Below are 20,350 nucleotides of genomic sequence, written 5' to 3' on the forward strand. Positions count from 1 at the left end.
TCAGACGCGAAGTGTGTTCACTTTTTCCCCTTCCTCTTCTTAAAGACCACTGCAGGCGCAGCAGCAGATCCGTCTTCTTGCTTGACATCTGTTGATGTGCCTGCTTCGACGTCAGGCACCGAGTTCAACGTGGTCGCCGCAGTGCCATCCTCTTCCTTGACCACAGCTCCATCTTCTGTCTTCGTCTTCTTCTTCACCCCTCCAAGAAGGGCGTCCAGATCGGCGGCATCGACATCCTCAGTCTTTCCAGGATAGGTTTTGACGGTGCTTCCCCAAGCCTTTCGCATTTTTGGCGCAGCCTCCTCGTCTCTCGGATCATCGTCTTCTTCATATTTCCGCTTCACTCCGGCCTTGTCATCCTCAGTCTCGTCGTTATGTGATGGTTTCTTTTCTTCCTTGACTGTATTCTCCCCTCTGCGTGCCTCTGCCAGAATCTCCGCAAGCGATCGGTTCACCGTGACTGCGCCAGCTGAGCTCGTATCAACCTCATGCGCATCGACAACTTGGTAAGACCCAACACCCGTGACCTCCTTCTTCAACTCTTCCGGAAGCTCCACGCCCAGCGCAGCCAGCTGCTCCGCATGCGCCTTTCTCTGCTGTGCCGTCGATTGGGTAGGCGGCGGAGCAGGAGCAGGTTTGCCGGTCTTGCCTGCATTTTGCGAAGCCCCGCCGGATTGCGCAGCTGTTGATTTCTGGCCACTGACGAGGCCGTTCAGTCTATTGACTTCATCTTTGGCGCGCTGCTTCTCCCGCTCTTCTCGCTCCTTGCCCTTGTGCAGCTCTCGCAGTGATCTCTGGATGTTATTCTGGTGCTTGGCCGAGGCCTCGTGGTTCTTTCGCTCGATGGTCGTGTCGCGCACATATTGCGAGCAGAATTTGCACCAGTACGATGGCGTTGACTTCCAATATTCTGACATGTCGAAGGGGGCGCGACGGAGAATGCAGAGTTGGGCAGAAGTCCGCAAGCTCAAGGAAAGTTGCATACACCCGACGGAATGAGCTCCGCGCCGCAGTTCCACCTTTCACTCACTTCTCGCCCGGACTCACAATCAATGGGCCTTGTGCAGTATTTTCATCTGTCATCATCCTAATCTGAAAAGGCGATTTATGCATTCGCAAGCACAACCACTGAGTAAACAAGAAGCACAGCACGTGTAGTTCGACAACTCTTTTCATGTCAGGATATCGGCTTTAAAGACCGATGGGCTACATAGCACACGCCATGATCGAGTACCGACCTTCCCCGTGGAAGAGTACTGCCGTTCCCATTCAATCTCGCATCACTACCACTTGCGCCCATTCTGATTGACTGTGATCATGCAAAATGCCGTCCTGCTTTCACTTTTCCCCCCACTATTGCAAGCCTCTGCGCCAGACCGAAGGTCTACAAAGCCGAGAAGACGAACAGCTAGAATGAATGTCAGCGTTATGAACTTGACAAAACACGGGAAGGAGTCAGGAGCTTACGTTGTTCGTCGCCGCAATAGCAATACTGTCCTCCTGTGGATGCCACGACATGTGGAGGATTTTCTTGTTGAAGTCGATCTGGTCCGCGTCCGTCTCCTTGCGCATTCTCTGCGCCCCGCCGACTGGACTGCTCGCTCGAGATCCCTTCTTGCCGTCCTTCGCACCGGCACTGTTCATGGGCGTAGGAATGCCCACCTTCTTAGCCTTGAATGCGCTCTTGTCGGCCTGCAAGACGACTTCTGTGTCCTTGCCTTCTTCCGAGGGATAGATCATGAAGTTGTTGTTGTACGAGCCAGTCATGACATTCTTGGCGTCTCCCGAGAACACAACCTCAAACTTGTCGAATATGCTGTCGTTTTCGTAGGTGTCACACAGTCTGGGCCGGAGATGCTCGTGGATAGGTATCGTCTTGACCGGTTGCTTCTCCATATTAACGTCCCAAATCTTGACAGTCAGGTAGTCGCGCGAGAGAATGTATCGGCCGTCGTGAGAGAAGCGGACGTCTGAGATACTAGAGATGATCTCCGAGAAGAATGATCGCGAAGAAGGGTCTTCCTCTTGCTCAAACTCTGGGCCATGGTCAGTAAGAATCCGGAACACAATTCAGGGGGTCACGTACGCTTCGCGTGCTCATCACACAGCGCTCTCTGCCGCATGTCTGCCAGCTTGATCGTGCCCTTACTCGAAGCGTACATGAACCAATTGCAGCTGACCGGATGGAACTCGGCAGCTGTTATCACCTCCGTAAGTTCTTCCATGTTAGCTGGCTTGATGTCCACGATATTGAAGCTCTGGTCTTGGATGTTCAAATTCCACAGGTTTATGCGCAAGTCATCGGAGCTGATAAACGTCTCACCGTCGCTGTTGACAGAGATGCTGTTGATGTGGTATGCATGCGCGTTGGCGTACACTCTCCGGGGTACAGCAGCAACGACGGTATCGTGGTGCGTCATGCGTGGAAACTTGAGGTCTGCTACACTCTTGAATGCATGGTTGGGATATCGAACGGGACCGCCGCCGTTGGCATTGCCTGTACCAGCTGGCGTGAGCTCGTTCGATAGGTTGTTCTCAGCCACCACTTTCAAGGACTTTTCAAACACCTTCCACAGCTTGATGGTCTTGTCGTTTGTTGAGAGCAGATAATGCGAAGCATTCTGTCTTCTGCACCACTTGATTTTGTTGATCTTTTCTTCAATTTCAAGGGATTTTAAATAGTCGAACTCGGGCTCATGCGATTGGAATTCGGTGTGGAACTTGTACTCGCACGTCTTTTTCGTCTCATTACGTTCGAAGAGGACGACACGTCCGCCTTTGTCGCCGGTGGCGAGGTAGTTTCCCGTTTGATCGAATTCGACGGTCGAGATGATGTCGGCTTCTGTGATGTCCTCGACGTCGCCTTTATCGCCAAAGCACCTGCCACCACAGTGTCAGTATCTCTGTTCGGTCTAGGCTTCTCGCTTAATCTCATCAACTTAGGGCCAAAGCGTTCGCACTGCGTGAAATGCCACACGTGTTCCGCGACAGGAAGGTTGCTCTGATCCGCTCGATACTGCGGATCTTCGTAGTCCTCTTCGTCCAAGTCTGTCATATGGTCGTGACGCTCGAATGGCACCCAAATTTCCCCGCCATCATTTTCTATCACCTCGTCGACGCAGTCTCGCACTAATGCCGTTGCAGTTGATGCGGGCACAGGCGTACGAGAGGCCTGCGGTCCGTGTCTGCGAGAATTTGTCCGGTCGCCCAACAGCGATGATCGGATGCTTGAGAGCATGCTGCCGTAGCAATGTGGTGACTCGAGCCCCGTGATGCCGTGCGTGGTGCGCGAAAATACTAGCTCGTCCTGTACAAATGCCGCCGCCGCCGCTCGTGTGCACAGGAAATGTGGTTGTGAGAACAAAGAAAGGGCAGGCACTTACTGCGTGAACTTCCAGGTAGGCTGGCTCCCGCCGTCCGCAGCTTCCACCATCTTCTCCAAGTGTTATCTGCTGTGGTCAATCGCTGGGGCAGGGGCGACAGCGCAAGCGAGTGTGCTTGAGTGCGCTGTCTGCGTGTCTGGCGGCAGCAGGTGCCAATGCGGGGCCACGGGCTGTGCCTTGCAGGACTTGGAGCGGTGATGCGAGCGTGGCGTCGACGGTGGCGGCGGTGGGGCGAGCACGGAGGTCGTGGAGGAGCGGTGGTGAAGCGCAGGTGGAGGTGGTGAATATGTCGGAGCTCTGGGGTGGCCCAACGCGAGCAATCTACGTCAGCGAGCGCGGTGATGCCGCAGCAGTCGGTCTGCTCTTCTCTCGCGCTCGACGGGCGGGCGGCGGGACGAGCAGAGGGCGCCGGTCGCACTCGGCCACGGCACACACAGTCACGGCGAAGGTGCAAGAGAGTGTGAGCGCGCACGGGCAAGGGAGAGTGACGAGGGGCGCGCGCGAAGAATGTCGAAGCAAGCAGCAAGCAGCAGGCAGGTGTGAGGTGGTCGGATGATGATGCTCTGCAAAAGAGTGGCAGGGCTGAAGATAGCACAGAAGGCTTGGCAGTCTCGCCCATGGGCGGCAGAATGGAGCAGCTCATTCATGATCCACCTGCGACAAAGAACCACCCAGCGCACTGCCTGTCTGCGGCCGTGCAGAGGAATGTCTCGTCGTCCCGTGCACGCTCTGCTGCCGTGCGTCTAGCCAGAGTCTGCATGCGCGCTCGCTAACGACCTGCGCCTGAATGAGCGACACCAGGATCACCTCCCCTCTATATATTAGTCGTTGCACTTCACCTCTGCTCTGCATACACCTTTACCCCGCATGCCGTTGATCAGGTTGAGGCCGCACAGCGACCTAAGTTGGGTTCCAAGCCCGCAACTGCGCCACTTGCACAGCATGCCGCGGCGAGAAGGCACTCGTTCTCCTATCGAGAGCGGACACAAAAATCAGAACAAGGACTAGTGAATTTTGGCTGTCGTTATGTGTTGCGCAAATGGTATGTACAAGCCCGCTCGTCAGGTGCAATGTTCGCAACGCACACTGTCATGCCCTTTATAAGGAAGCGCCAGCACTCCTACCCGCATTTCCTTGCGCGTATAAGTTCCATAAAATCCCTCACAAACATTTCAGAAATCTACCGTCTCTCATCCTGCCACATGGAAAATCTCGACTTTTGTGAACTGCTGTTGCTGCCGTTCATATAAGGGCTCGTCGGACTTCGGAATGGCGCTCCTAGTGTGCCTTGCGAGTGCCGCGTCAACTGCGAGTTTCTCGGACTGGTAACAGGGCTTTCCTGCATCAATGGGCGATCCATGGTTCCCTTTCGGGTGAAACTGGGGAACAAGCCCTGCTTCACGCTCGCCATTCTGCTGAGCCCAATCTCTGTCGTAGACGCACTGGGGTTCCAAGCCGGCAGCTTATCCCGCTCGTCCAGATAGCCTCGATCACTGTAGACGGGCAGCTGAGAGAGTCGCTTCTTGCGACCACTCCGGCCGCAGCAGGAGCAGCATCTCTTGAAGCCTCCAAATGCATATGCACATGCGATGATCAGGCCTGCCAAGGCAAGGACGAGCAGGATGACAATGGCGGCGATAGTGCCCGGCGCGATCGAGATGCCACCTCCACCGTCGAACTTGAGACTGGAGGTATCGTCCTGCGTCACGATGGTGTTCCCTGCTGTGCTGGTCCCAGTAGAAGCCATGGTGTGCGGTAGTGTCGCTGCAAAGTGTCGTGGTGATGTTGGTGGCTGGAGCAGACACAATCAAGTGCTGCGTGTCGGTCGATCAGATGTGACTTTACGTCGTGCCCTCAATTCGTGGGTCTGGCGCGCCGTTAGGTGCTTGAACTATGGGGTTGGTTCGTCCGGACCTCGGCAGTTGATGGTGTAGCGAGTGGCAGTAATGTCGGAGTCTCTTTGGTGGTGGAAAAGAATGGCTAGAGTGGAGGGTAAAGTCGACAGCAGGGTATGCGGTCTGTCGAAATGAATGAATAACGATGGAGCGCGACAGTCAGGGCGCGTGCAATGGCGTTGTCAATGACCGATTCGCCGGCGACGCTCAGTGGGTGGAAGGTCTCGATTGGTGCAGCGGCTGTGGCGGGCGCTTCAATTTCGCTCGACGCCGTTTGATGCTGCACTCCAAGCTGGTTGTCGCTGGCAGGTGAGAGGGTGGTTATGGAGATAAAATGAAGCGAGAGTATGACAAGCTGGGTTGTGCAGGGGTGGTAATAAAGAAAGGACCAAGGTCAGGTATGCACCGCCATCTACGTGCACGAAAGGCGGAGAGGAGGAGGTTGGGGAGGAGAGGAGAGACAAGACGAGAAGACGGGACACGCCGACAGCCAAAGTGTGTTAGCGCCACGAAGCCTTCGGTCACTCAGTCGTTCAGCTCGTTCGGCGGAAGCCAAGCCAAGCGGGCGGGCGACGCTGACGAGTCGTCAAAATAGCAAATTATGAGCGGCAGCGCGACTGGGCAAGGAGGTCGCTCTAACGCGGCACGTGGAAATGGCGGCGACAGCGATGCGTTGCGTGCTCATGGAGCATTGGAGGTATCGCAGGCTGTCTTCTCCACGAGCCCGCCAGCATGGAGCGCGGCATGAAAGGAGTGGTATGTGGCACAGAAATGCCGAGCGCATTGTTTGGAATCGAGTGCGCGTGCGCGGATCATGGCCCTCGTATTTGGGGAGGAGAGACAGGAACAGGATGCGATCGCTCCTGCGTGCCCCGCTCTCCTTCCCAATCAGTTCCGCAGGGGGTTGGCAACGTGTCAGCCGTTCCGCGGACCCAGTGCGCGCGACATCATTCCACAGAAAGACGCCGGGCGAGCATCGAGCAAGACACAAGCCATCGAGCATCGAGCACTGCACCTACACCTGCACCTCGTCGTCCGTCTTCATGTCGCCGCGGACCTCCGACGCGCTCCGGTGGTAGCGGTGTGCAATACGAACACGAACGATGATGTTGCTGATCTTGCCTTCTCCATGGTAGGCACGTGCATTATACTTGATTCCAGTGTCCAAGGGGCTCCACGGCGATGACTTGTAGTCTTGAACTCGTTGCGCTGCGATTGTATTCAGCGCGGGCGAGAATTGCGAATTTGCGACCACCGCGCTCCCGTCGGTGCGAGCGCTGCACTCCATGTACATCCAAAGCTTCGAGCTGGCACTTGCCGACTTCATGATTGCACTTGCTTGGACAGAGATCACGCCTTCAGGATCAACAGTGGATGCCGAGGCGCAACGAATCCCAGTCTGGCAGGCCTGGGAGCTTATAAGAGTAAGATGTATCGACTTCAGCATATTGCCCGCTTCGCTTCCTGAACGACTTTTCCGGTACGCACCATTGCCGCACCACTCCAGCGGAAAGGCACACCAAGAAGACCGCTCCTGACGAAAGGTCCAGAGCCCTGCGCACCAGGCCTGCAAGATAATCACTTTCGCTGCATCTCCCAAGAAGTGTGCTCAGGCCCCAAAGCAAGTCAGATGGGCGAGCGGATATCAAGCAAGACTGCAAGACCAGCACCTACTCGATGGGCCTCACTGAACTCAAGTCCATTGTGCATCACCTTGTCCCGAAGACTGTCAACAACTGCCGTCCTATGTACGGTGCAGGTTTGTGATTCTTGAGCCTTATGACGTACGCCAGGACTACAGCACAGTCTCGTATAATGATACGAGTGTCTGCATGTCCTCTTGTGCAAAGCTGAACAGTACCAACGATCGCAGCCAGGGTCTTGATACCACGTTGGCCGGATCGTGTAGACGATCATCATAGCAATGGTCCAGATCAGCCATGCATTAGAAAGTGGCATTGCTGCATTCTCCAGAATTGTGCATTCATAACGCGCCGATCAATTGATGTGGAGAATAGGGCACGCCTCAGCTTGTGCAACACGTGCTGAGCTTGAATCGCTATAGGCAACCCCAGCCTGGCCCAGCTGCTTGGAGTGTATCTTTCGGGCAAAGCACGCCCATGCCCGGTCGCTTGTGGCGCACAGTTACTGGTGCAATTTCTTCTCTATAGCGAGGATCTCGCTGGGCAGAGTTTCTGTGCCCGCTAACCATCTACAGCTTACCCGATTGAGATCGTCTACCTTCACTATTCGCCGACGTCAGCAAGCATGCCGCGACACATGCTACATTCCAGACTCGCGACTGGTCTCTTTACAGCTTCTTTCGACTCCACCTAGCACATCTAGCACGACTAGGGTCAGGACAGAAGCTCTTGCCGCACGCTGAGACCCCCTTGGCGTAGAAAATACGAATGCAGCATACGTCAAACCATGCTACTCCGGAACCACTTTCAACAGGGTCTCTCGCTTCTGCGTACACATCGAGCAAAAGATGCACTCGAGATTCGCTTACTGCGACTCAATGGGTATGATATTCGCCTGGGCTTGCGTGATGCTGTCTCATCCCGAGTCACCATGAACAACGATACGTCGGACAGCGACTTCACCCTACCATCAGGGTCCTTGAGCGAGTGGTAAGTAGGGAATGAGCTGAAGGAAGAATGACGAAGGTCGTGCGATGCCCTACGCCGACGAGATGGAGCACAAGATATATAAGGACTTGCTTCGGCCGCTTGAGATTCAACATCATCCTCAGCAACAAAGATCACAACGAAAACAGAGACAAGACCCATTTCCAAGAAATCAATTATTCCATCAGCCATCATGCAATTCACCGTCCTTGCCATGACCATCCTGAGCGCTGCTGGTGCTTCAGCTGCTCCCCAAGTGGACGCGGGCTGCACACTCTCTTGTGGTGTGTGGAACGGATGCCGCGCTCGCGCTGTCATTGAAGGCAACCCTTTGACCGGCTGGTTCGATGCTCCTTTCACCTCGACAATTTCTGCATACTGACCATTTGCATTAGCGGTGCCGAACCAAACCGATGCAACTGCCAACAATTTGCCGATTTCAAGCCAAAGCGTGCTGCTGCTCCAGAGCCACAAATCGATGCCGGCTGCACACTTTCTTGCGGCGTGTGGAACGGATGCCGTGCCCGTGCCGTCATCGAGGGCGAGCCATTGACCGGTTGTGGCGCCGAGCCTGATCGATGCAACTGCCAACAATTCGCCGACTTCAAGGTCAAGCGCGAGCCAGAGCCAGCACCAGAGCCACAAATCGACGCTGGCTGCACCTTGTCTTGCGGTGTCTGGAATGGTTGCCGTGCCCGGGCTGTTATTGAGGGTAACCCATTGACCGACTGCGGTGCGGAGCCAAACCGATGCAACTGCCAGCAGTTTGCCGACTTCAAGGCATAGATGGAGCGATAGCAATGGGGGGCAGCACAATCGAATTGCTGCGGCAGACAGAGGAATGTCATATGATGTGGCACACGATCGTTCGCTGTACACTAGTGTGTATAGATTGAAGTCAGATCCAGATAGTATGTTTGTTCTGGTCGTAACATGATACTTCATACTCATGTCCCCATTCCTTTGTGCTTTTCCTGTAAGGAGCAAGATGAAACTCCGAAACGAGTTGGTAAGTCCTTTATCTGACGTCTGCCACTTCTGTGGCGTGGGTGGAATTTTGTTGTTTGTCCGAAGTTCCGAACGTTAGCTCATATGTTCTAGTTGATCGTGTGTTTGACTAGCAAACACTCATCATAGAGATAAAGTCTCTCGGAGTTTTGCGTTCTGAGAAACAATCCTTTTGAGTACTTATCGCTTCAGCCTTTTAAACAAGACCCAGTATACCTGACCTGATGCAGCTCTATACTCCATCACCACGCTATAGGCACGACAGCGGTGATGAGCGGAACATTGCGGGACAAGACGTGTTTGCTTGCTGTGTACCACATCCACTCCACGTCTAAGTCTCAAGCGGCCATCAGACGCAATCCTGGTAAGAACCCAACCTGATATCAACAATCAATTCACATTGAAGGTTCCATTCCCGCACGTGTTACGGGCATTGGAAAAGCTTCGCTTCGATTGCAAGAAGTGAGCTTCATCAGATGCAGACCCTGTGGAGACAAGTGCGGGTGAAGATGCTGCGGCTCCACGCGAAACGCATGTGGCACGTGTTGACCAATGCGTGCCGCGCCGCGATCGGGACTCGGAGCTGGCCTTAACCAGATTGTACTCGAGCTCTCAGTCACTTTTGTCTGCAGTTCCACATACCATTGGAACCACTTTACATTCACTCTCCGCTCTTCTTGTCCACCACTGCACCACCGGCCAGCCCTCGACTACCATAAAGTCACATTTCCACCGCTTCGAACGACACCGCTATCACCTCGCCCAACATGTCGACCGATAAGCCGCTTCCGTTCATATACCAGTTCGCCGCTGGTGCGGTGGCTGGTGTTTCCGAGATTCTCGTTATGTACCCGCTCGACGTGGTCAAGACAAGAGTGTAGGCAATGGGATAATTCTGTCGAGTCGAAGCACATCTAACACAATGTGCGCAGTCAGATCCAGGGCAGAGTGCCGATCCCAGGCCAGGACTTTTACACGGGCATGGGAGATTGCTTCAAGAAAATCGTCGCCAATGAAGGGTAAGTGATAGACTCGTGCGGCGGTGGCTGTGGATGCGGAAGGAGGAATGGATGAGTGCATCGAGCGCCAGAGCTGACGCGACGAAGTTTCTCGCGTCTCTATCGAGGCATTTCCGCCCCTATCCTCATGGAGGCACCTAAGCGTGCCACCAAGTTTGCAGCCAACGATGAGTGGGGAAAGTTCTACAGGAACTTTTTCGGTGTGGCCAAGATGAACCAGTCTCTGTCGATTCTGACCGGAGCTTCTGCTGGTGCAACCGAGGCTTTCGTGGTGGTGCCGTTCGAGTTGGTGAAGATCCGATTACAAGGTGAGAACCTTTTGATTTTCTCTGAAGAGTTGTGACCACTGACTTTGGCTCAGACAAGGCGCAAGCGTCCAAGTACAATGGCATGATGGACTGTGTCACTAAGATCATCCGCAACGAGGGCCCACTTACCCTTTACCAGGGTCTCGAGTCGACCATGTGGCGCCACATTCTCTGGAACAGTGGCTACTTCGGCTGCATCTTCCAGGTGCGCTCTCTGCTGCCGGCGAATCCCACCGGGGACAAGTCGATTCAGATGCGAAACGATTTGATCTCTGGTAGCATTGGAGGAACTGTTGGAACAATACTCAACACTCCAATGGACGTGGTCAAGAGCAGAATTCAGAACAGCACCAAGGTCGTTGGTGGAGTACCCAAGTACAACTGGGCCTGGCCAGCCTTGGGCACGGTCGCGAAGGAGGAAGGATTCGCCGCGCTGTACAAGGGTTTCTTGCCAAAGGTGCTGAGACTCGGACCAGGAGGCGGTATTCTGCTGGTGGTTTTCACGGGAGTCATGGACTTCTTCAGAAGCATCCAATAGATGGCCAGGCATGGAACTGCTTTAGATGCGACGGGCGTACATTAGAGGCTGGCGGGCTGGCACAGTACTGCGCTCCCCATGCTGCAGCAGCGTGTAAATGCTCATCTGCCCTGTATCATATTTAAAATCACAGCATGGCATGGCTCGCGATGAATAGACGAATGACTTGTGGAACTAAAATGCCCCAAAGGCTTCAATTTCTCATCAAATATTGACACTGTCTCTAGTTCGCGTCGCGTTTTTGAGGTAGCCGAGCTCACCTGCCACAATACCGCCTAGAAGAAACATTCCTCCGGCGTTTTTGTCACAGCATTGCCATTGACCAGTAAAATGGCAAATGGAGTCGAAGGAAGAAGCGAAACGCGGCGGTGGGCTTGTCGCAATCCTACTTATCACGCGTACGCGGCCCGGACCAAGACTTGTATTTCATTATCCTGAGAAACCCGACTATAAGACCAAGCGAAAGTACGCGGACATTGATGCCGATGACTCCGATTCTGAGGAGGACGAAGAAGACAACAAGCATGAGCGAGACGACTCGGGCGCTGAATCGCCACTGATCGTGCCTGATGATGCCCGACGCAACCTAGATGGCGCGCAGAAGCCTCCCGGACCACGAGTTCTCGGAAGCTCCGTAGGCAGCTTGGAGAAGGTGCTATCACCAGGTCGCTGGTGCGACCGGAAGAAATTTGAGATCAATCTGAACGGACTGTCTTTCGTCGGTCACCCACTTTATGCGTCAGAAGATGGAGAATGGGCAGCGAAGAATGCCGATGCGCCTTCTACATCTGCGAGCAAGGACACAACTGATCTGGCAAGCCTGACCTTGGATCGTCGTGAGACACCATCACCTCGCCCTTCAGGCAGTGAACTTGATTTCGCCCATGTGCCTGACAGCTTCGAATCTCAAGATCAAATCGCGCTGGGAACATCAATGCGGACAGTCTCTTCGACTGGTTCAGACCCGACGACAGATGGCAGCATGTCTATGTTTCATATTGTCTTCGTGTTGCGTGGAAGAGGCGCTGAAGCACAAGCAGAAACGCAAGCGATCTACCAAGAAGTGGCTAAGAAATTCAGCAGAGCTCTACATTACTGCCAGAAGCAAGCGAATTACGTGCAAGCAGAGAGCCGCAGGATCCTCGCGACCAGGACCAAAGCTAGGCAGTCGCAGATATCTATGTCTGAACTCTGGACGCGAATTGTTGAGACGAGTGAGCTAGCCTGGACGTTGAAGGAAATCTACGATCGCATCTCGCGAGGTGAGCTCGCTGGGGTCAGGTTGAACGGCATGGAAATGTCTTTGCATCTGAGCGAGCCGAATCATATTAGTGCGAATGCAGACGCCAAACTGGGTCCGCTCTCGGCCATTTTGCTCTTGGACAGCAAAGAGAATCTTCTTCTAGACCTATCACACCCGGATGCTTCACCTCTGGCAGCATTTGTACGCGAGCACACGCCGACCAAGAACCTACAGAAACATGCTGCATATGTTGGCATGCCTGTGGAGGATGTGCTGTACATGGCATCACATTTGCTCAAGTGGCGAAAAGCGCGTATCATATCTCCGCTGCACCAGCGCAACACATACGTCGTGGCGCCAGATGCACCGCTCGAAGACCTACAGCAGCACATCAGTGCTTACCACAAGCTGTTTCCCACGCTGCCTACGCTTCCAAATATGCTCAAAGTGCTGAGCGGCAAACCGATCAAGTACGGGCTTCTGATCCCAAGCAGGGACCATCGCACCGCTTACATGAATATATTGTCTTACCTCGTCCGCCATGGTCTTGTGGTACAGCTCAAGACGTATGGCTGGCTCAGATTGCCGAAGAATCTACTCGAACAGACGCAGGCAAAGGGAGAAACGCCGAAGCGTCCTCTCCACACTCGCAACAACTTGCTTTCGCCCAAGTCTAGAGCTGTCGATGACGACGTTGTCAGCGTCAGCTCCGAGCGTACTGCGATTGCTGCACCTTCGACGCCCCTCAGCAGACAGTCCAGGCGCTTCAGCCGCGAAACACAGGTCAGCTCTCAGGCAGGAGGAGACAAGACTGCGCCAGAAGTTTATGTGAACATAAACGACCCACGAGAACTGAGTGAAGAGCAACGGAAGCTTGTAGATGCTCTCAAGAGCTCTGTTCGGAACCACGACTTGCGAGACGTGTTGCCGCAATTGATACTGCATTGTGACGGCACCCATGCTTTCGAAGAGATCGCCGCCCAAGAAGGCTGGAAACGAGCGAGTGTTGAAGAGTGGTTGGCCGAACTGGACAGTAAGGCATATTTGACGACCGTGCGATATATTCGATGAGAGCAGCCAGTGGGCAAAATAGTATACGGACGTGGATGAGGTCGCGTGCTCGCGAGATCTTCCGAGAACCGCAATAGATGCTGCACCCATGCATCCAGTTCCCCAGTCGTGCGAGGGCTCCGTGAGGGGAACGATGCTCGCCCAGGGCAGCGGTACATGACGCTCTTCTGTGCGCATTTTCGGCCACCGTTTCTCGTCTCGTTTGCTGTGCATTCTTTTTGCTTCTTGTCGTAGTATTATCAGCACCAGCGGAGGAGAGTAGGAGGAGGATAGCGCGACTGGAAGCGGCAAGAGATTCCTCGGTCTCTGCGTCCGACAGCACCCCTGCAAACGCCGAGCTGCCGATGCGAGCAACAGCGACTTCGAGAAAGACGTTTTCACCACCACCGCCGCCCACAGACTCGCCACGCTCTCACAGGCACGTCTTCCGTTCCATCGCAGCACTTATATGTCGGACGTGCGCCGGAACCACTTTTGCCTCGCTGGCTCAGAAGCAATTGGAGCACGCAAAATTTGCAGACGATCAGCACACTGCAGGCCAAAAGTTTAACCGGTTTCCATTCGTCCAACCTTCGTTGATAAGTCAGCATTGCATGTAGGCGCAGATCGTTGGCAATGGCAGCCTCCTATGTCGATCGAATCGTCGGCTCTGCCAAAGATCTTACAAGATCTGCCTTTTCTGGAGCCCCCGGCATCGAAGCAGAAATTCAATCTCGTGACTTCTTGGGGCTAGGAAAACGAGTAGGAGAGCCAGGTTCATCGTCCAGAAGTGCGCCATTACCTGCTCAACTCTCCAGGCAGGCTCGGGCGACCAGCGCTGCTAACGACTCCTTTCGCGAATACGGAGCATGGGTCAAAGATGTCGAGAGCGAATACCGCGACTTCGTCTGCGGATCTTCCAGCCCTGTGCAAAGCACCTCGAGCCGCGAGGGGTCCCCAGAATTATTCAACGGGACCGCGTGGGATGGAGTATGGAAGTCCAAGCAAGCGGCGTACACGGGCACCAGGCGGAGCTCTGTCTCTATGCACGAAAATGCACAGTCGGGCACAACAACGCCAATCTACCAACGATGCTCTGACGGAAAAGTTGTATACCAAGACGATGGACGGCCAGAGTGGCGCTGGCGGCACGAGTGGAAACGAATCAACAAGCATCTCTCGCGAGAGCAATTGAGGCAGCACAATCAGACCAGCAATGATGTCAACTTCGAATTCGACCACACGGCTCGTATAGAAGTTCAAAATATGGACTCCTACAACATTCGGTCTGCAGCGTTAGCTCGATTGCAACAGCTGGAACAACACCTTATGTCGGTTCAGAAGCCCGTTGCAGACAGCCTCCAATCATGGAAGCCAGATTGGGAGATGCAGCAGCATGAGCGATGTGACTGGACCGTGGAACGAGAGACTGATCGTGTCACTGGCAATCAGGATGAGTTACCAGAACGCTACTTTTTCACTTGCCAGCTGCAGGGCTGTCACCATCGGCTACTGCGACAAAGTGAAAACCTCACGCTGGAGGTACGGCAGAGAGTTTGTGTTCATGACGACTGCGGGTATGTGTCTGATACCGTAGAAAACTGGCTCCGACATGTGACGACACCCCATCACAATCTTCAGCATAGAACCGGCAGAGATGGCTATATTGAACTTGACGAAGACGAGAAAATGCCCGACTGGGCGAGCTCTGACAGTGAGCACTCGACTGACTGCGTTGCTGTATGAGCACTGCGCCTCACTGAGGCCGTCTAACCTGCTTCTAGAGAGCGCCAGTTTTATCCGCGGGGGCATATGGCTTGTCCGCACAAATTCGAATACGAAGCTTGACCTCCGATTCGAGCCCAACCACGATGCACGTGGGATGCGGGAACAGATCAAGTCTTACGAACGCTGTTCCACGGAATTGAGACTTGGAGAGTGGGATTCGCCGTCATAGCTCTGTGAGCTGTACTGATGAAAGGGTAGTAGCCCAATGTCACAATCGACGCAGCGCAAGCAGGATTCGCCAGCAGCTGGAACGGTTCCAGGTATGCTTATGAAGGGTGTGTTGTCGCTTTATTTCCCCTTACTAACCGATGTGTAGCAGCGCCACCTCCACGCCTTTTCCACTGAAATGGTCGTGGGGAGACTTTCCGGTCAATATTCAACAACTGTAAATTATATTGACAATCAATATGATCGAACAGACGCTTTGGCTGTCTGGCAACATCCTTGGACACTTGTCAATGTCGTTCGTACGACCTTTTCTACATTGGAGCGAAACGAGATCAGCGTGATGACTTTCTGTTCAATTATATATTGACAAGAACACTTCTCACGCCGAGAACTAATCTACCATCAACATCACTACTGAGCAACTTCAAACACTTGCACATCTCTTCGTCTGAGACAGCACACAGCGAACTCCGCACACCCACACAGCTGACTGCATGTTCGTGCAACCAACACTCGACCAGGATTGAGGCACGTCGCAAGCTATTGACTGGTCGATAAACCATGAACGCTAGCTCACGTCGCATGAACGCCTGTGCAGCCCTTGACCCAGATCACAGCTCGATTGGACATGATACCATGGACGCTAGCCAATGTTGCCCGTCAGTTGTACTACATTGTCAAAGAGGTCTAGCTTGGTGCTTTTCTTCAGGTCACGGCTGACTCCTACTCTCGGGTCAGATGCAGATGCAGGTGATTTGGGTCGAGAAGGTGCGTCGCACAAGATATTTGGCGAGACATCAACGTGGTGTGACATTTTTCGTGCAGTCTGCCACGCATCTATGCTTAGTGCTCATAACGGACGTGCATCCATAAAACGCTTCGTACACGAACGACGAGGCTAGGTCCTCTTCTCCTGCTTCTTCCGCCCCTCATACACGGTACCGCATGCATTTCCCATCTATTCATCATCGTTCTCTGGAATCGTACTCTGCGCCTCGACTTCATCCTCCTCGAATGTGTTTGGAGGCACGTTGTACAGGCGAATGGTAGGCTTGTTCGGGTCCTTGACCAAGACGTACTTGCCGTCGTCCTCCTTCATGACCATGTCGACGAATGTGCGAACGATAGCCCAGCCGTTGTTGAGGTTCAAGTTCATCTGAGATGCGAACTCACGTGGCTTGTAGCCCAATACACCGAGAATGACGTGCTCGGTGGTAGACTTGGGGTTGGCGCGTGAAACGAAACTAAAAGTTGTCAGTTGGAAGCAATATGAGGAGATGTTCTTTGACACTCACCCAAGTTTCATGAGGTCTGCCTTTGCGAGGATAGACTGAGTGGTCCATCGCGCGAGCTTGCACGAGTTGTTCTTCATTTCCGTTGCAACAACGGCACCACGCTGTGATGCGAGCTTTGTTCGCCAGTCAAGGGCGCCTCCACTACCTTGCGCCTTGTTGTCGAACTCATTCAGCGCCTTGATGGTGAGGAATTGATCCTCGCCCGAGATGTTATTCTTCACCACTGCATCAAGTTCAGATCGAACAATGAGATGGAGGGGTTCCGCGTCAGCCTCGAGGGACAAATCGAAACGGCGGTACTTGTACGCTTTGCTCGCTGGAGGGTCGGTCTCGGAAGCTGGGTCGTAAAATGGGTGCTCGTGGTTCATGTCGCGCTTCGAGCTTTCCGATTCCTGCACGACTTGCAGAGGGAAGATGTTGTTGATATGTGTGGCCTCCTCCTTGAGAGCGCCTGGAGCGTTGATTTGGTCCTTGTTGCCCTCGCTCAGCTCCAGTGGGGCATCAGCTGCGTTCTCGTTGACAGTAACCATGTCAAGGCTGCTGCCCTCGCGCTTGTCAATGAAGATCTTGTTGCCCTGCTTGAGCATGATGATATCCCAACTGTATACACTTCGAGGAGCGCACATCAACATGGACAGAATGTTGTCGGCGGCGAAAATCTGTGCCTCGTCCTTCTCAGCCAGCTCTTGGATGACCGGATCGGAAGAAGTCGAGACGTTGTACGCAGCACGATCCAGCACTGTCAGCTTCCTCACGCTCGTTGGGGCTCCTGGCTGCTTGTCGTATGACCTGTCATAGTAGTACAAGAAGCCATAATCGTCCAGATCCTCGCCCTCGCCAGTGTCCAGATTGAGCTTCTGCAGGCGGTTGAAGTCGATCTCATCCAACATTCTCCAGCTGTCTTTAGGCTGCACTGAAGCCTCGCGATTCCGCTGTGGCTTATCCCAGTCTTTCCACCCTCCTCTGCGTCCACCGCGCCCGCCTCTGCCGCCTCGCGAGTCATATTGCTGTGCTCCACCACGACCTCCAACACGCTGAAATGTGCCGCGCCCACCTCTTTGGCCTTGCGCACCACCACGACCGCCCCGTCCGCGTCCGAAAACGGCAGAACCTCTCCCGAATCCTCTGCCCCGCGTTGTCGGTGCGCTGCGGTCGACTAGGGAGAAGGAGCTTTCCTCATTCTGGCCTTCGATCTGGAAAGCAGTCTGCAGACCCGAAGCGCCGTACACCTGGTCGCGATATCGGTTGTTGTACTGCTGGCGTCCTCCGCGTCCTTCACGTTCCTTGCCTTCGGCAGTCCAGTCGGCCATGCGGCCGAGCTTGTCGCCTTTGGAAAATGGCGCATATGGGATGCCGTTGAGCGTCGTTTCGCTGGTGGTTGGTGGACCCCATGTGTCCGACGCGGGCAGGGCCTCGATGGCCTCGAGCAATCCGGGTGGAAGTCCAGGCATGGTGGAGATGGCGGTGGTGATGTTGTTGGCGGCGGGGTGCGTGCTCTGTCAAAAATTCGAGCCTGCACAATGCAAGTCTTGGCGCGTAATTCGACACGCGAAGTGGGGCTCCGCCAACGACCGCCCCCAGTCGCAAGTGAAGTCAGCCATCCTTTCCACCGCCAGCACCGCCAGACTCCGCTCCCACATTCGGCCAGAACATCATCTTGGGCGCTGACCGGGCGGACCTGTCTATCTGGCGGCCGCGTCTTGTACCACCTCTCACAGTACATATCCGCCTCAAGCCAAGATGTCGCGTGCTGCCCGCCAGCATCATCACGAACGCAACCAGGTGTAGCCATGATCTGCCGAGATCGTATTCATATTCACGCCACGGCCTGCCCCCAACCTCGACCAGGCATGTCTGCGCCTCGTGGCAAGCTTTTGCATAATGCTGCCGCTCTATAAAGCATCTCTAGGTCTCCCTCATCCAGACCAAGGCTTTCGCTCTCAACACTTCCTTGAACCTTGTTTACGCAGCCCATTTTTCGCACTCGTAGCTGTCTTGGAGACTGTTCCATGCTCCTGTTGTGCAATTCCGGGCAGGCCCTTTATGCCAAATAACACGTCTTATCCAGCTTCGCCTTCGTCTTTTCGCTGCCTTCGCGGGCCTCATTGGCCCTCTCTTTCAATACTATGTGCTCACCGACCATGCCTCGAAACAAAGACCGCTTCTACCTCGCCCTCTACACCCGCGCTGCTTCCACAAAGCCCGTGATGCCGGGCAAAGAAGACAAATACCACTGGGCTTTCCTAATCGGTCCCAAACATGAGAACAAGTCTTCGCAAGGCACGAAATGTCATGCCAAAGACGTTGTCATCATTGACGAGACCAAAGACAAGTACACGATCAGGACAGAATACCATTTTGAGGAGCGCAAAGTCTGGTTGACGGCGGTGGACATGATCGTCGTTCGCCTTCTCCTCGGGAAAGTGCTCGACAAAGAACGATTGATGGACGTTCTCCGGGGCACGAGAGTGAAAAAGCACAGCGACGCCGGCGGGTGGAACAGCGTTAGCTGGACCAAGGACGTCCTCGACAGACTTACCCGTGAAGACGGCATTCTGGGAGCAAGCGTCATAGAGTGGGAAACAGTTCGGCATTCAGCATTGTGGTACATTGAGGAGAAAACGGCACAACACCGATTCGACGGCAAAGCGATCGGGACGTTCGATAAGACGAAGGTGCCGACTTGGGATCTGGTGAATGATATTGAGCTTGAACCATGAACACAGACAGGCCGATGTCCTCAATCTGATTGGGGAAGTCACACAGGTTGAGAGCTTCAGCTGGCATCACGATGCGGAACCGGGCGAGGATTGCGGGTCGAATTCCTATGGGATGACTACGACAGTCACCCTTGCAAGGGGCCATGCCAACAACCAGTTCCGGGAACTCGTAAGTTATCGCTACCGGGACCCGTGCTGGAGCAAAAAAATTGAGGGGCACCGCAGACCCTTCCGATACTCCGCAGGAGTCAAAATTGCTGGGACTCCAATTGTGGACGGCTTATAGAAACACGGGAACTTGAAGAGCACTTTGGAAAAGTTGGCGAAAAGAGTGCTGGGACATGCGCCCGAACCTTGTTTATAGTTTTGGCTCCGGCCATTGGCCTTCCGAAACTATTGTCATGACACCCGTCCGTACTCTGCTTGTTGTTTTCTGGCAACGCCGTCAGTAGGGCACGCATTGATTCCTGGGTATACAACATCACATATTACCTTCAGCTCTTTGTGAGCCTCACACTTCTGGTCATAAAATTCGTGATCCTCGTGATTCTTGAAGATCGATTGCGAAGCTATCGTATAGCCTTCGCTGAGCGGCGACGATGTATTCAAAACGCGTCGAGAAACATTCGAAACAATGTACGGCTTGCCGTCCTGTCGTACAATGATGATTTAGCACAAGACAGGACGTGCACAAGCTTACCATTCTCTGGCATCTTCCTTGCTATGCAGGAGAACGAGAGGGAGGAAGCTGACCTTCAAAGCATTCTTTCGCAAAATCTCGTATTCTTTCAAGACGGCCTGAATGTCCTCCTCCTTGGCTACCTTGAAGAAGGTCAACCGCTTCACGAAGTTATTTCCGGCTTGAGAAGATTCAGATCGTGCGCCGAGAGCCATTGTCGTTCGCAGTACGTTCAAAGGCTTTCGCCTCAGAGAGGAGATGAGGGACTGCATCGTATTTCGTCCGAGGTACAGAGCTCTCTGTAGTAGTAAGCTTGAAGCTGCAGGTCAGCTGTTGTTGATGGGTCTCGGGAGGCACGCGTCTGCAGTTGCACTGTTGCAGTTCGATGCTTCCGGGTGAACCCGAGACGAACTGTTGGAGGGTCTTCCTGGACTGGGCTTCTCCGCCCAGACCGTGATCAACCATTAGCACGAGTTGCAACACGGAGTAGCATGAACATTGGCCATTGACTTGGGATCCTGCTAAGTCATTGAGAGAAGAGAGCGTGCAATGGAGATACCTGACAGTAGTCCACAAAAGCGTTTTTTTTTTTTTTTTTAACACACATTCAGTAGACCTGCTCGTCG

The 20,350-nt window shown here is 54.0% G+C and overlaps 11 protein-coding genes across 11 annotated transcripts; 5 read left to right on the top strand and 6 right to left on the bottom strand.

Moving 5' to 3' along the window:
• Nucleotides 1-17: 17 nt before the first annotated feature.
• Nucleotides 18-917, bottom strand: RHO25_000879 (uncharacterized protein; the record flags this gene model as incomplete). The annotated part of the gene is made up of 1 exon (XM_023593488.1): nucleotides 18-917. The coding sequence occupies one exon, from the start codon at nucleotides 915-917 to the stop codon at nucleotides 18-20; it is 900 nt and encodes a 299-aa protein (XP_023458819.1).
• Nucleotides 918-1,384: 467 nt separating this feature from the next.
• PAB1_1 (Protein phosphatase PP2A regulatory subunit B) lies at nucleotides 1,385-3,433 on the bottom strand (the record flags this gene model as incomplete). Its single annotated transcript, XM_023593489.2, has 4 exons — nucleotides 1,385-1,408; nucleotides 1,468-2,036; nucleotides 2,087-2,880; nucleotides 3,384-3,433. The coding sequence occupies 4 exons, from the start codon at nucleotides 3,431-3,433 to the stop codon at nucleotides 1,385-1,387; spliced, it is 1,437 nt and encodes a 478-aa protein (XP_023458818.1).
• A 1,130-nt stretch (nucleotides 3,434-4,563) lies between these two features.
• Nucleotides 4,564-5,130, bottom strand: RHO25_000881 (uncharacterized protein; the record flags this gene model as incomplete). The annotated part of the gene is made up of 1 exon (XM_023593490.2): nucleotides 4,564-5,130. One exon carries the CDS (start codon nucleotides 5,128-5,130, stop codon nucleotides 4,564-4,566), a length of 567 nt encoding a protein of 188 aa, XP_023458815.1.
• A 1,163-nt stretch (nucleotides 5,131-6,293) lies between these two features.
• On the bottom strand, nucleotides 6,294-6,605 carry RHO25_000882 (uncharacterized protein; the record flags this gene model as incomplete). Its single annotated transcript, XM_065602061.1, has 1 exon — nucleotides 6,294-6,605. One exon carries the CDS (start codon nucleotides 6,603-6,605, stop codon nucleotides 6,294-6,296), a length of 312 nt encoding a protein of 103 aa, XP_065458133.1.
• Nucleotides 6,606-8,101: 1,496 nt separating this feature from the next.
• On the top strand, nucleotides 8,102-8,694 carry RHO25_000883 (uncharacterized protein; the record flags this gene model as incomplete). The annotated part of the gene is made up of 2 exons (XM_023593491.1): nucleotides 8,102-8,250; nucleotides 8,304-8,694. The coding sequence occupies 2 exons, from the start codon at nucleotides 8,102-8,104 to the stop codon at nucleotides 8,692-8,694; spliced, it is 540 nt and encodes a 179-aa protein (XP_023458814.1).
• A 989-nt stretch (nucleotides 8,695-9,683) lies between these two features.
• On the top strand, nucleotides 9,684-10,781 carry RHO25_000884 (uncharacterized protein; the record flags this gene model as incomplete). Its single annotated transcript, XM_023593492.2, has 4 exons — nucleotides 9,684-9,793; nucleotides 9,849-9,935; nucleotides 10,023-10,243; nucleotides 10,297-10,781. 4 exons carry the CDS (start codon nucleotides 9,684-9,686, stop codon nucleotides 10,779-10,781), a joined length of 903 nt encoding a protein of 300 aa, XP_023459998.1.
• Nucleotides 10,782-11,118: 337 nt separating this feature from the next.
• On the top strand, nucleotides 11,119-13,095 carry RHO25_000885 (uncharacterized protein; the record flags this gene model as incomplete). Its single annotated transcript, XM_023593493.2, has 1 exon — nucleotides 11,119-13,095. One exon carries the CDS (start codon nucleotides 11,119-11,121, stop codon nucleotides 13,093-13,095), a length of 1,977 nt encoding a protein of 658 aa, XP_023459999.1.
• Nucleotides 13,096-13,710: 615 nt separating this feature from the next.
• Nucleotides 13,711-15,207, top strand: RHO25_000886 (uncharacterized protein; the record flags this gene model as incomplete). Its single annotated transcript, XM_065602062.1, has 4 exons — nucleotides 13,711-14,788; nucleotides 14,859-15,012; nucleotides 15,064-15,122; nucleotides 15,179-15,207. 4 exons carry the CDS (start codon nucleotides 13,711-13,713, stop codon nucleotides 15,205-15,207), a joined length of 1,320 nt encoding a protein of 439 aa, XP_065458134.1.
• A 781-nt stretch (nucleotides 15,208-15,988) lies between these two features.
• RHO25_000887 (uncharacterized protein) lies at nucleotides 15,989-17,776 on the bottom strand (the record flags this gene model as incomplete). Its single annotated transcript, XM_023593495.2, has 2 exons — nucleotides 15,989-16,274; nucleotides 16,326-17,776. 2 exons carry the CDS (start codon nucleotides 17,774-17,776, stop codon nucleotides 15,989-15,991), a joined length of 1,737 nt encoding a protein of 578 aa, XP_023459997.1.
• Nucleotides 17,777-18,466: 690 nt separating this feature from the next.
• RHO25_000888 (uncharacterized protein) lies at nucleotides 18,467-19,045 on the top strand (the record flags this gene model as incomplete). Its single annotated transcript, XM_023593496.2, has 1 exon — nucleotides 18,467-19,045. The coding sequence occupies one exon, from the start codon at nucleotides 18,467-18,469 to the stop codon at nucleotides 19,043-19,045; it is 579 nt and encodes a 192-aa protein (XP_023460002.2).
• Nucleotides 19,046-19,403: 358 nt separating this feature from the next.
• RHO25_000889 (uncharacterized protein) lies at nucleotides 19,404-19,939 on the bottom strand (the record flags this gene model as incomplete). Its single annotated transcript, XM_023593497.2, has 3 exons — nucleotides 19,404-19,478; nucleotides 19,538-19,696; nucleotides 19,799-19,939. The coding sequence occupies 3 exons, from the start codon at nucleotides 19,937-19,939 to the stop codon at nucleotides 19,404-19,406; spliced, it is 375 nt and encodes a 124-aa protein (XP_023460003.2).
• Nucleotides 19,940-20,350: the final 411 nt, after the last annotated feature.

This window comes from Cercospora beticola, chromosome 1 (assembly GCF_033473495.1).
Source record: "Cercospora beticola chromosome 1, complete sequence".
In the NCBI taxonomy this organism is placed as follows: Eukaryota; Fungi; Ascomycota; class Dothideomycetes; order Mycosphaerellales; family Mycosphaerellaceae; genus Cercospora; species Cercospora beticola.